The 12,217-nt window shown below is 51.6% G+C and overlaps 2 protein-coding genes across 5 annotated transcripts; one reads left to right on the top strand and one right to left on the bottom strand.

Annotated features, from left to right (window-relative positions):
* Nucleotides 1–696: 696 nt before the first annotated feature.
* On the bottom strand, nucleotides 697–8,224 carry FAM217B (family with sequence similarity 217 member B). 4 transcript variants are annotated; one of them, XR_009405510.1, is made up of 5 exons: nucleotides 7,313–8,224; nucleotides 6,441–6,552; nucleotides 6,207–6,292; nucleotides 2,939–4,853; nucleotides 697–2,460 (listed from the first exon to the last, which is right to left on the bottom strand). XR_009405510.1 is itself a non-coding variant. In XM_059407338.1 (4 exons), the coding sequence occupies exons 1-4, from the start codon at nucleotides 7,315–7,317 to the stop codon at nucleotides 3,713–3,715; spliced, it is 1,344 nt and encodes a 447-aa protein (XP_059263321.1). In that variant the 5' UTR covers nucleotides 7,318–8,224; the 3' UTR covers nucleotides 697–3,712. The 4 variants fall into 4 exon arrangements, 2 of the variants coding, with proteins under 2 accessions (XP_059263321.1, XP_059263322.1); XR_009405511.1 differs by having other exon boundaries at nucleotides 697–2,240; XM_059407338.1 differs by having other exon boundaries at nucleotides 697–4,853.
* A 60-nt stretch (nucleotides 8,225–8,284) lies between these two features.
* PPP1R3D (protein phosphatase 1 regulatory subunit 3D) lies at nucleotides 8,285–11,885 on the top strand. The gene has a single exon (XM_059407337.1). It carries the CDS (start codon nucleotides 8,724–8,726, stop codon nucleotides 9,621–9,623), a length of 900 nt encoding a protein of 299 aa, XP_059263320.1. The 5' UTR covers nucleotides 8,285–8,723; the 3' UTR covers nucleotides 9,624–11,885.
* Nucleotides 11,886–12,217: the final 332 nt, after the last annotated feature.

Genomic DNA, 12,217 nt, shown 5'->3' with positions numbered 1-12,217 from the left:
GTGACCCGGCCACTTTCTTATCTAGCACAACTTCCTCGTGCCTGCTCCCTTCTGCTTATAGAAGTCCGTCCTTTCGCGCACACGTTGGAGCTCCTTTCCACCTGCTGGGTGGAGGCTCCCCGACTCGCACATCATTAAGTAAAGCCAATAACATCTATAAAATTTTCTCGGTGGAATTTTGCTTTTTAATCCCCCCCGGAATTACTGTTTAAACTGCCACTATTTGGTAGACTCAAATGAATGGACCTCCTTCTCAGAAGTGAGCTTAGAAAAAGGAGCCTTTGAGAATGTTTGCAGCTCCAGGCGCATTCCCGGGGAGAGCCGGCTCCCGGTCCAGGAGGTGCATGTTCTTGTGTGAGCTCCTATCATGTCGCTCTACTGTTACTGAATTTCCATCCGGGCTCCCTAACCATTGGGCACCTTCTGGGCTTAAGAAGAGGAGCAGGGACTCTAGAAAGCCCAGTCATGCTTCTCAGATGTCCCCCGTCCTTTGGCAGGTGTGCTGCTGAGTGTTAAGAAAGGACAAGGCATGGTCTCCTGCCCAGCGGTTCTGTGAAATGACCCGGCAGACAGGAGACAGACTCAGGAAGAGAACTGCACGAAAAGCACAATGGGCCCACACCCGAAAAACCCAGACAATATCTCCTACTGTTTCATCGACCTCAAGGAAGGAAAAATCCAGCTTCATGAAAACGTAAGATGTGTTTTCATTTTATTGTGTACAAAACCAAGCATACAATAATTTAACAGCAAATAACAAACATGCTCGACGGGGCCAGGCCGTTTGAAATGGACCCCTGGACACAGACATGAAGAAATCATGAATACTGCTTCTCTGTTATCTTGAAACACGATACCACCTAGAGTTTTCTATTTTTAACTACTCGAGTAAGTGAGGGTCAAGAGGAACTCGCATTTAAATCAGGAAAGGTAGAGATTGTTCCGTCTTTCTGGAAACTAGCCTACTGGCGTAAAAACCGGGATAAGCCTCCGTCCTTCCAGCCCGTAGCTGCCAGGAGACCCGGGGCGCTCTGATCCGGTCCACACAGGCTCCCGCCGCCGCCCCGCCAGTCAGCTCCGATCCTTCAGCCGGCCTGGGCCTTGAGGAGTTGAGAGCTAGTCTCGCCCCAGAGAACCATAGCTGATACTTATAGGTTTTTGCAGTTTCATTCGCTTTTGTACACTTTCACAACTGATTCTAAACCTTCAATGGTTCTTAATTTTCTCTACGCTTTTTTTTTTTTTTAAACCTTGGATTATTTTAGTTGGTTTAAACACAACACGTATGTCAACAACTCCCAGAAGTGAGAGGCACTTCTCTGGAGACAATGACAGGTCCCCAGACTCGCAGGACCCTGGGTGGCTCAGACGGGATCACCCTCAGGAGGCCAGGACTCCGCTCTGGGGCGCGGTCTGCAGGGTCAGCGGGATTAGGGTCTGCAGCATTAGGACAGGAGGCTGTATCGGGAGGGGCTAGGAAATCCTGGGAAGGAAATTGTGCTTATTTTCTGCAGTGAGCCCCTGCTGGTCATCGGGGGCTCTGATCCAGCAGCAAGAATCCTGCTTAAAATAAACCGTCAACCTGAGGCAAAAATGTGAGTAAGCAAAGTCACCTTTTCAGGCTTTTCAAACTGTCATAACATGTGACATTATAACTGTCCCCCAAATTAGGAAACTGACTTCAGTTCAAAGCGCAAGGAACAAATGTGACATCCGAGGCACCGCCTCCCAGTTTCTTAACCAGGATGGTCTTCGGCTCAAATGTCCACCAGGAAGCGTGGACACGGATCCTTCACCCTGTAGGGCTTCCCAGAGGACCCCCACACGGCACTCATGGAGAAGGCAGCAGCTCACTAGAGACCCCTTAGTATTAATAATGGGAGTGCATGTATATACATGACGTGCTCACAGAGACTCATCGGCCCTGAAATGTCCTAAAGAGCCGGTGGACGTCGCAGCCGAGAAGGCATCACGAATGAGGGGCAGCGCCGGCCGGATACAAAGGACGAGTCCCGCCGCGCTCACAAGGAGCAGCGCAGGCAAAGGGCGCGGGGGGCGCCACGCAGCCACCACAGGAAGGCGAACAGAGCCGCGCTAGGGTTTCAAGCTGCAGTGCACACAGTGAGTGGACACGTCACAGCGTAACGGAGAACTAGGGAAATGAGCCCCACTAGATGGGCGTCTTCGTCCGTATAAAAAGGTACAAGATCTTCATGAAAACACGCACTCTCTCCAGCAGGCTGGTGTGGAAGGTAAAGAGCATAAGACAGAAACTGTGAAAATCTGGAAGTCGAGTCATGGGACAAAAGAAAACGGCCCTAAACATCTGTACATGTTGTTTCGTATTAGTAAAGTCTGATTGTAAATGGGATCTTAACATCTAACTTGTGCGCATTATTTTATTTACGAATGTCTCTTGTCCTTATCCTCGTAACTGAAGGGCCTTGGAAAACATTTGACCTAAAGGTGAAAAAAATAGAAACACGTATGGATGAAAGCAAATAATCATTTCAAGAGATAAACTGGCTTCCGTGATTAAAACATACTGTATATCCAGTGGTCCACCAAAGGTTTTAAAGATTTTACATTATTAACAGAGGCCTCACAGTGCGACTGAAATCCCACGTAGACCCAGCTTAGTGGTGGTTAAATAAGAAGCTTCTAGAAGAGTCAGGGAGCCACAGGACCCACTGTTTGTGAAGAAGACACCCCCCCCCCAATCTGGAAATGTGTCGCCCACCCCTCCGCCCTGAAGCAAGGTGATAAGATCCTGCTCTTGCAAAGTAAAGCAGATCATGTCATGTCGGCTTCCTACAGCAGGCCCCAGGTCCCGAATCAGTAACGTGATGCCGGTCACAGTCACAGTGCTCTCATGTGTATCTACGGTTCGTGGCAGGCCTTCCGTGCAGACTCCACAAACCGTGGCTTTACTACGTACCTTTTCTAGAAGCCACACATATGCCAGAGTCGCTTGGGTGCCAAGTGCTCCGCTCTGGGCTCCCACCAGGCAGGAAGGGTTCTTCTGAGACCCACTGGGCACTGCTTTCATCTCTGGGCAGAGAACACAAAGGTGGATTTCACCACCACCTCTGAGTTTCAAATGCCTTAAAAAACAAAACGAAACAAAAAACTATAAAAATATTAGATTCCACTGTCTGGAAAGAACAAGCAGCTCAGTGTTCCATGACTTTGCTCCAGAAGGGGCTCCCGAATGAGAGGAAGGGCTGTGGCCCCTCCTGGGCCTGAAGTAGACAGGATTTCTGTCTGGACGGTTTAGGAGAAGGGCACGGAGAACCCTCTTTCAAACATCTCAGACTCTGCACAGTTGAACACGGTACGCATGACCTTCGACCTGCAGGTGCTCGGGGCTGGGGCAGCTGGGGGGCAGCTGGGGGGCACTGGGGGAGCTGGACGGTGCGGCCATGGGGGTGTGCGCCTGGCAGCGGCGTCCAGTTCGGACTGGTCATTGTATGTCCTTATATGGCGCAGACCTGGGTTCATGAAGCTAAAGGGCTCTCATGTGCTTAAGATTGCCAGCACGAAGAAAGGCTCATTGAAAGCTGCCTTTACTGGCAAATAAGCCGCAGCCGGCTGCACCCCAGGACCACCCGAGGACTCGCCTGTGGGTCGCCAGAAAACGTCCTTGGACTCACAGTGTGCCAACCTTCGGAAGAGCTCTGACATTTAGCACTCTGTGGGACTTTGCAACGCATCATTTCGGTTCTTGCTTGAATTTGTATGTGCTTGGCTTTACTCCATTAGTTTTGGGTTTCTTCTCGCTGGCTATGGCGGTGGGGACACAGCTGCTTGCTCCGCCCTTCTTCTTCAGGCCCGCGTGTGCCTGCGTTCTGGCCGCCCCGCCGGGGGTAGCGGAGTTGCGGGGGGTCGCCCCCTGCGCGGGAGCCCTGGCGCCGCCACTGTCACCACAGGGCGGGTCCCAGCGCTGGAGTCTGGGGCTCTTATTGACTTTCTTTCTCTGCTCTTCCATCCTCACATCGAGGGCTGGCTTCTGAGAACTCGGCCTGCTGGCCCGAGGCGCACGGAGGCCTTTGGCTGTGTCAAACGCGTAATAGGACGGTCGGGCTTCTTCTGGGTGCAGCTCCTTCCTCCGGGAAGCGCCCAGAGCTGCCGGCTTGCAAGCCCCCTCCTGGGGAGGCCTGGCTGCAGCACTGGCCACCAACTTGCTTCTGCCTGGGCTTTTCAGAGCCCCCGTGGACATGCCAGGGACGGTGGGAGGCTTGGCTTTGGCGCTCTTCCCCTTCTCACCTTGGACGGTCTGCATCTGCAGCCACTCGAGCTGGACCAGCCTGTCGATGTACCTGGCGAGTGGCCCTACAGCGCCGCAGCGAGCTGCGGGCCTGGGCTCCGTGCCGGGTGGCACGGCCAGGTCGCGGAGGTCCCAGGAGTTGAACGGGGCCGGCAGGAAGTCCGCATACTGGTAGGAGGGGTGCGCGCCACCCCGGGCTTCAGCTTCGGTGTCTGACTCCAGGCCCGGGTCGGTAGCGTGGATCTCCTCCGCGCGCAGGTGCAGCTCCGGGGGCGCGCGCACCGACGGCAGCAGGGGCACCCGCTCCGAGTCGGATAGGTCGCTGGCGCTGTCCTCATCCTCGCCCACACCCTCCTTCAGGATTTTCATGCACTGCAGGTCCAGAAACAGCTCCTTCCCCGAGGCGCCCCGCCGCTGAGGGCCCGGTGGGCTCCTTTTGGGTTTTCCTTCTGGGAACCTGCTGTCCTGGAGTCCGTCCGCAGGAGGCTGGGAGGGCACGCGGGGCACTTGGGATTGACTCTGCCTCTTTCCTGAAGGGTTTTTTGAACGTTGTACTTTATTCCAAGACGGGCCACCATTCATATTGCTGTAAGAAAGAAAACTGTAATTCTTAGTTCGTAAGACACAAAGAGGTCTGGCTGTGATTAAACAAGCAGGCTCCCCTGGCTGTGGCCGGCCCTGTCCCTGGGAGGGGCAGTGGGCCACCCTGGTCTCTAGTCAAGAAACAGTGCAGGGCACAGGGGCCAAAAGAAGTTGCACGGATTCAGTCTCATATCAAATAGTATCACTTCGGAAAAACACTGACATTTCTTAAAGTGCTTATAATTTTAGACCAGTCAGGTATACTTTAAAAAAACATCACCACCACCAGTTTGGAGAATATCTGTCCTAAACTCTCCATCTGTTCTGCTGTTGGTGAACAGTGTTTAATGACCCTAGTGAGTAAAAGCCATGGTTTCTTTCTCAAGGCTACTTTCCATGAAAAGTAAACAAGGTGTAAAATGCAAGTTTTCTACAACTTAATCACTGATGAGTGGTGATTCTGAGCCCTTGAATCTAATCTAATCTAATCTTAATATGAAAGAGTATAGCACAGACAACCTGTACCTTTAATCAAAAGCTTACTAAAGTATTCTCAAATAGGAAACACATTCAGGAAAACTTTAAAAGGAGAGAGAAAAAAAAATATCACAGGGTGCTGTAAAGCAGAGCATGAATGAAAACAGGATTACTGCTGTCTTGCGAATTGTGCAGAAAAGGGAATGATGACTAGGAGAGCAACCGCCCAGCGATTTACTCTGAGGGAAGATCTTCTACCAGAGTTGAAAATACTTTCTTTTCTGTGTATTTACCCAAAACACAGCATCTCACTAGGATTCACAATACCTCTCAGGAACCCAAGTCAGGTAGGGTAAAAGCAAATGAGTGTTAATATGCCTTCTGGAAACCTCAGAGGTTCACTGGTCCTGTGGTTTCTACCACAGTAAGCAATCATTTGAAAATACGTGATTTCTTAATAAATATGAAAGGTGTTGAATCATGGCCAACAAACTAACACATGCTCAGTGTATGTTGAAGAAATGGAACTCATTTGGAACTCATAACCAATCCTGTTATAACTCTTGTTGACTCTGTCAGTGTACATCAATAAAAGTGATTATCAGGATCCTTTTTATAAAAAAGGAAACAGTCATAGAAGGGTAATTAAGTGGCTTAACCCAAAATGATAGGTTCTGCTAATGGTGGCAGAATTATGACCTCTGGAATTCTTACTAACTCATAATGTTTAAAACCACTTTGCCAACTCATTTCTGTTGCATAAAAAATGTAAACACAGATTTCTTCCCCACAGACATTTTTTTTTTCCAGCCACACATATTCGGCCTAGAGAACTGGTATCATGTGCCTTTTGCAAGATAAAGCAATTAAAATCATTTACCTGCTTTTCTGATGAGACTTCATCACCCTATTCCCTTTCTTGAAAAAATCAGATGGCTGATCATCTTCTAGGGTTTGACAGACTGTCTAAAAAACAAACATGCTTTTAAAAATAAAAATTTAGATAAGATAATAAATTCAATAATTTAGATAAGATAACAAATACCGTGACAACACACACACAACACAACAGCAGAACAGATCTAATAAGGTTTTCCCTCAGAATTTACATCACCTTTTCTGTCGTGCTTGAAATATTCTTGCTCAGTATGTTTGCAGATGATGACAGCTGGGGAAGTGACTTCTTTATTCCTCTTATATTTGGAAAGGAAGACTCACCACCGGAACTGGAAGCAACAGAACCCTGTGGGTAAATATGGATTGCAAAGGGTCCCGCCCCTAGTACTGGGCTGGCTTGCACTGGTTTGTTTCGAAATATTTGCATAGTATTGAAATGGGGGGGGGTACTGCCTTCTGTGTACAGTTTCATCTTTTTTGCTTGTTTGTTTTTCACAGTGGATATTAGATACAAAATCACACAGCTATAAATGTTGCCTATGGAATCCTTCCCTCTCTTCTTATACACACAGACACACACACACACACAAGCCTCCTCAGAAATGTGTGGGGCTAATTAATGATTAAGATTGGGTATTACTCCAATCTCCCATGCCCATTCATTCATTCATTCATTCAACAAGTAATTACAGGAGAGCCTTGAAAATGGCCAGGATTAGGCACACATCCCAGCTGTCATGGAACAACCACTCTATTGGGGAAGCTCCCCTTTAATTCTCCCGCCTTCGGGATCACATCAGTGCATTAAAAGATTGTCAGTATAGTAATTCAGATCATATAATGTTATCTCTGTGAAATTCCATTGATTTGTATCAAGAATGCTGCTTTCCCTGATCTTGAGTGGGTGGCCTACTAAAAGGGCCCTGATTTGAAAGTGAATACTTTCTTCCACGACACCCGGCACCTCCGTAAAATAGACAAGAGGTGGGGTAGAAGACTTTTCTCTTCCTGAAACTCTGCTGTATTACTTCTCATCAGCGCCTGTGCCTTTCAGCCAGGGCACACAGGCTCTCACAATTAGTGACTTACACCATCAGCAGGCTTGATTTATGTTAGATGTAGAGAAGGTTCTTTACTGGGCCAGCCCTCCATCAGTCGTTTGGTTTTCCTTCTGCTTTGTCCCCCCGGACGATAAAAGGAACCTTCTACGATGGCTGGCCCCGTACTGCTGTCTGGAGGGCGCGTTTGCACCTTCCCCAGTGCATTTCACCTGGCACGCTCTACAGGTAAGCGGCGGCGTTTTCGGGCCATTACAGAGTGAAATAGGAGAAAATTCTTGCAGGGGGCCTGCATCCTAAGATGCAGAAAGCAAGCTCGCGGTTTCCCTGGTGGCTCGCGCCCGCAGCGGAACAGAGCTAAAGGTCTGAGACTCTGGCTACAGAAAGGCTTCCCCAGCGCCAGCGGCCGATTAAGGGCAGCCGCGTAATTCATCACAGGGCATTAACTCCGGTTCCCCGGTCTTCGGGCCCCGCGCCAGGAGACGGACAGGGCAGCACCGCCCCCTCCCCACCCTCCGGGGAACTGGCTGGCGGTCCGGGCGGCAAAGCATTGTGGGTGATGTGTGGTGGGACGCCAGCCCCTTACGCAGCGAGGCTCCCTCGGTCTGGCAGGGGCCCCAGGGTGCAGGGCAGACGTCCAAGGAGCTGGCTAGCCTACAGGCTTCCAATTAGCCGGGGGCCCGCTTCTGGAAAGGCCGATTTATGCGCACCCCCCAACCCGGTGACCCAGAAGTCCAAGGGCCCGCAGCATGCATCTTTCTGGTCCTCGCTGGTGCAGACACAGGTCTGCGATCGATAGGCGCAGGGACCCGGCAGATGCAGACAGAAATTGATCAGACCTGTTGGGCGATCGCCGAGGACACGTGACGAGGCCGCCAGGCAGCCTCCCCGGCGCCGGGGCGGGGAGGCCGGACTGCGGCGCGCTGCGGCAGGCCAGGGGAGGCGGTGGCGCGCAGGGCTCCCCGGCTGCGCGGGGCCGGCGGGGCCGGCGCGCGGCGGCGTCACGAGGGGCGGGGCGCAGGCTCGCCGGGAAGTTGCGCCCCGACAAGTTGCAGCCATGTAAGTAACGCAGGGCCGGGAAGGTGGGAGGGGCTGCGCCGCCCGCGTCCCCGGACCAGGGCCTCGGAAGAAGCCGAAGGGAGGCGCTACCCTGCGCTCCCAGGGAGGGGGGGCGCGGAAAAGCCTCCCCCGGAGAAAGCACTCATCTCTCGGCTGACGATCTCCTTTCTCGCTGCAAGAAGCGGAAGACCTGCGCCAGGACTCAGGGGGCGCGGCGGCGGACGGGGGGAGCGCACAGCCGGCCCCAGAGGCTCCCTGCGGGCGGCGGTTTTCGGCGGACACTAGGGAATTCTGAGCCCGACGGGGACCCCGAGGTAGCGAGCTCCGGGTCCGGAGGCTGCCCCTCGGTTCCGGCTTCCTGTCGCCCGACGGCTGGCCGGGCCATGTCCGGAGGCTGGGGCTCGGCGGCCCTGCCCCCCGCCCCGGGGTCGCGGAAGCCCGCCCCGCGGAGCCTCAGCTGCCTCTCAGACCTGGACGGCGGCGCTGCCCGGGAGCCACGGCCCTGCAGGCCCCCCGGGAGCCCGGGCCGCGCGCCGCCTCCACCCCCCGAGCCGTCCGGCTGCGACCCCCGCCTCCGGCCCATCATCCTGCGGCGGGCGCGCTCGCTGCCCAGTTCCCCCGAGCGCCGCCAGAAGGCTGGGGGCGCGCCGGGAGCCGCGTGCCGGCCGGGCTGCAGCCGGCAGCTCCGCGTACGCTTCGCCGACGCGCTGGGCCTGGAGCTGGCGCAGGTCAAGGTGTTCAATGCGGGCGACGACCCGTCGGTGCCGCTGCACGTGCTGTCGCGCCTCGCCATCAACTCGGACCTGTGCTGCAGCAGCCAGGACCTGGAGTTCACCCTGCAGTGCCTGGTGCCCGACTTCCTGCCGCCCATCGAGGCCACCGACTTCAGCGAGCGCCTGGGGCGGCAGCTCGTCTGTTTGGAGCGCGTCACCTGCTCCGACCTGGGCATCAGCGGCACGGTGCGTGTGCGCAACGTGGCCTTCGAGAAGCAGGTGGCGGTGCGCTACACCTTCTCAGACTGGAAGAGCGCGCATGAGGTGGTGGCCCGGTGGCGCGGGCCCGCGGGCGCCGAGGGCACGGAGGATGTGTTCGCCTTCGGCTTCCCGGTGCCGCCCTTCCTGCTGGCGCTGGGCTCGCGAGTGCACTTCGCGCTGCGCTACCGAGTGGCCGGGGCCGAGTACTGGGACAACAACCATGGCCACGACTACAGCCTCACGTGCCGCAACCACGCCCTGCACATGCCTCGTGGGGAGTGCGAGGAGAGCTGGATCCACTTCATCTGAGGGTGGCCCGGCCCGGTCCGGCCCGGCCCCAGCGGTTCCCTCGCCGGTCTCTCCCGTCCGTGCGGTTGCTCTTCCTCATACCCCACCGCCAGCCCGAGTCTTCTCACTTCACTTCCCGCTGCAAGGTCCCTGGGCGGTGGCCCTTCCCATCTTCTACTTGAAACATCTGTGTCACTAGGTCTAAAAAGTAGCCTCAGGTGGCCGGAAGGCCGAGTCTTAGAACGCGCTGGCGGAGGGTGCTGGGTGGGCGGATGCATGGCTGGGTCGGCCCTTCCGGAGAGAGCCCCGGCGGGGAGGGTGGGGTGGGTTGGTTGGTGGGTTTTTTGGAAAGGCCGGCATCCTCCTGCTAGGAAAGCCTGTGGCTTTTGCATGTGTTCTGACCGGGTCTCTGTAAATGTAGCTGTTATTTATGATCATTGTGATGTTGGAACATTTTACCCTGATTGGATGCCTTCTCAAGAACATTCTGGATTTAACAAGCTAAAAAATAAGCCCTGTGTGTCTGTGCCCATTGCAATCAGAATGTTCGGTGTGACCCCCATCGTGGTCCCTTGAGGCGTTTCTGCCCTGGGACAAGGAAAACCTGAGACTAGGTTGCTTGCCAATGTCTGTAGACTTCTAACAGTGGGAAACTATTAATAGGCAAGAAATTTATGCCTCATCAGTCATCATACAGCCATTCCTGGGAGTTCAGGCTGCCCTGGTTAGGCCATGTGTCTTCTACATCAACAGCCAAGGAAGGGGGGAAAGCTGGACTTTCAAAACTAGCAAAACAGCCCCTTCTCTTGCAGTCTCGCCCCCCCCTTCCTCTCTTTGATAATTATGTATCTGCATGTTATCAGGCCATTCTGTTTAGGTTTGAGATGACCTAAACATTTTAAGAAATTCTGCCTTAAGTTATTTCAATTTTCAGGCACTTCTATGGAAAAATTTCAGGCAACAATGCCCTTTGCAATTACCTTTTTGATGACTAAGGTGACTCCTTTAATGGCTGCTTAAGTGTCAGAAAATTCCAGCGGTCATCCTTCAGAAGTCAGGTTATCAAGTGGAACTGGCAGGTGTTTTTATCAGTAGCTGGAGCCCTGCAGGAAAAGTCATCAGTATTTATACTTTTTAATCATTTTAAATTGTATTCATATTTTCCCAGTTTTATCAGCTACCTGCCAACTTTATTGTTTGTGCCTTCAGACAGGAGAGTTTCTAACATTGTCTGGACTTTCCCCACCTCCCCATTTTTAAAATGTTAAATGCTTTTCCTTCTTTGTTGTTTATCTCTAACCAAGAAGTCAAAGCCTTTGTGCCCTGCTGAATGCCAGGATGACTTAAAACTCCCAGCGAGCTGCCGCTGATTTCTTTTGGTGCTGAGCGGTGGTCTCTCTGACAGCAGGTGCTAACACTGAGGTGTGGAAATCCAGCCAAGATGAACAAGGCCTCCAACTTGGGAAGTTTGGTTCTAATACAGTTGAAACCAGTGTCATTAATTTGTGATAGCTGTCACCAATGAATTGACTCTCAATTTTTGAATACTTATTGACATTTGTCAAATTGCTATGTAAACGATGTGTTTTGCCTTTTAACCAATTTGTTTTATAATTGCAACTTATGTGTTTCTAAAATTCAAAGAAGAGGGATCGCTTTCTTTGATACCTTTTGATAATAAGAACACTGAATTTTGATTTAAAGTGTTGTAATTCAATAGAACAACCTTTGGCTACTAGCACTGTGCACTACATTGACATGCAAGAGGGACAGAAGCCTATTTCCATTTCCTGCTGTTTAATTAACTGTCCAATTAGGTCACCAAGCCTCTGAGAGCCTTAGCTATTGTGTCCTTGGCCCAAGCCCAGAGTGCAAGACAACTGTCCAGAGCATTCAGGTATAAGAGTTAGAGCTGTCAAATGTATTGTTGTGTAAAAGGCATGTAAAGAATCTTATCCACGTGAAAGTCACTTGTCAAAAAGGTTCTGCTCATGGAATATACAGTAAATGTTTTATCTTCGATAGTAAGAGAACCTCAACGTGCCTTTAAAAAAATCAACATTTAAAAATGTAAAAACTTAAATATACCTGCCTATTTGATAAAGAAGTTGATAAAGTTTAGCTTAAGGAGAACTTTCAGATCCTGAAACAGTTATATTGCTTAAATTTTAAAATTTTGCAGTGGATTGTGCAATTGTGGGGCTGTCGCCCCAAACATATTTGAAGGTCATTTAAGATTATTTCACTCAAGCCTCAATATTAAAGTATGTGCATAAATTGCTATCTGAGGTGTGTTTTTCTTATCTAATTATAGAAACAAGACTTTAGAAACTTCTTGTTTAAGTCATTTCATACGTAAGTCTTACTCTTTCTAAAACACTATCAGATTTAGTGCCTTGCCAAAAAAGGGAAAATTGTAGGACTGCCCCTCCGCCTTAGGAGCACAGTTGTGTATGTCCTTGAGAAACAAATGTGGTCTCTTAGGTCGGGTCCGTGTTAACATCTGATGCAAGTTTGAAGGGAGTGTAGGGTGTGGGAAAATGATTCTTTCAATGCTTACTGAGTTCTGTGTGTGGAGTAATGAGTGTCTCTCTGCCTCCCCCCCGCCTTGTGTC

Source organism: Mustela nigripes, chromosome 7 (genome assembly GCF_022355385.1).
Source record: "Mustela nigripes isolate SB6536 chromosome 7, MUSNIG.SB6536, whole genome shotgun sequence".
NCBI lineage: Eukaryota > Metazoa > Chordata > Mammalia > Carnivora > Mustelidae > Mustela > Mustela nigripes.
This window is presented reverse-complemented; position numbering and strand designations above follow the sequence as displayed.

Bases quoted from the DNA above. Each gene is read 5' to 3' on its own strand.
- FAM217B (XM_059407338.1), bottom strand. The intron at 6,293-6,440 runs GTGATGTAAATT...TTTGTTTTTTAG, and splicing joins TTTCAAGCACGACAGAAAAG to ACAGTCTGTCAAACCCTAGA. The intron at 4,854-6,206 runs GTAAATGATTTT...TCTTTCTTACAG, and splicing joins AAGTCTCATCAGAAAAGCAG to CAATATGAATGGTGGCCCGT.
- PPP1R3D (XM_059407337.1), top strand. From the start codon at position 8,724: ATGTCCGGAGGCTGGGGCTCGGCGGCCCTGCCCCCCGCCCCGGGGTCG.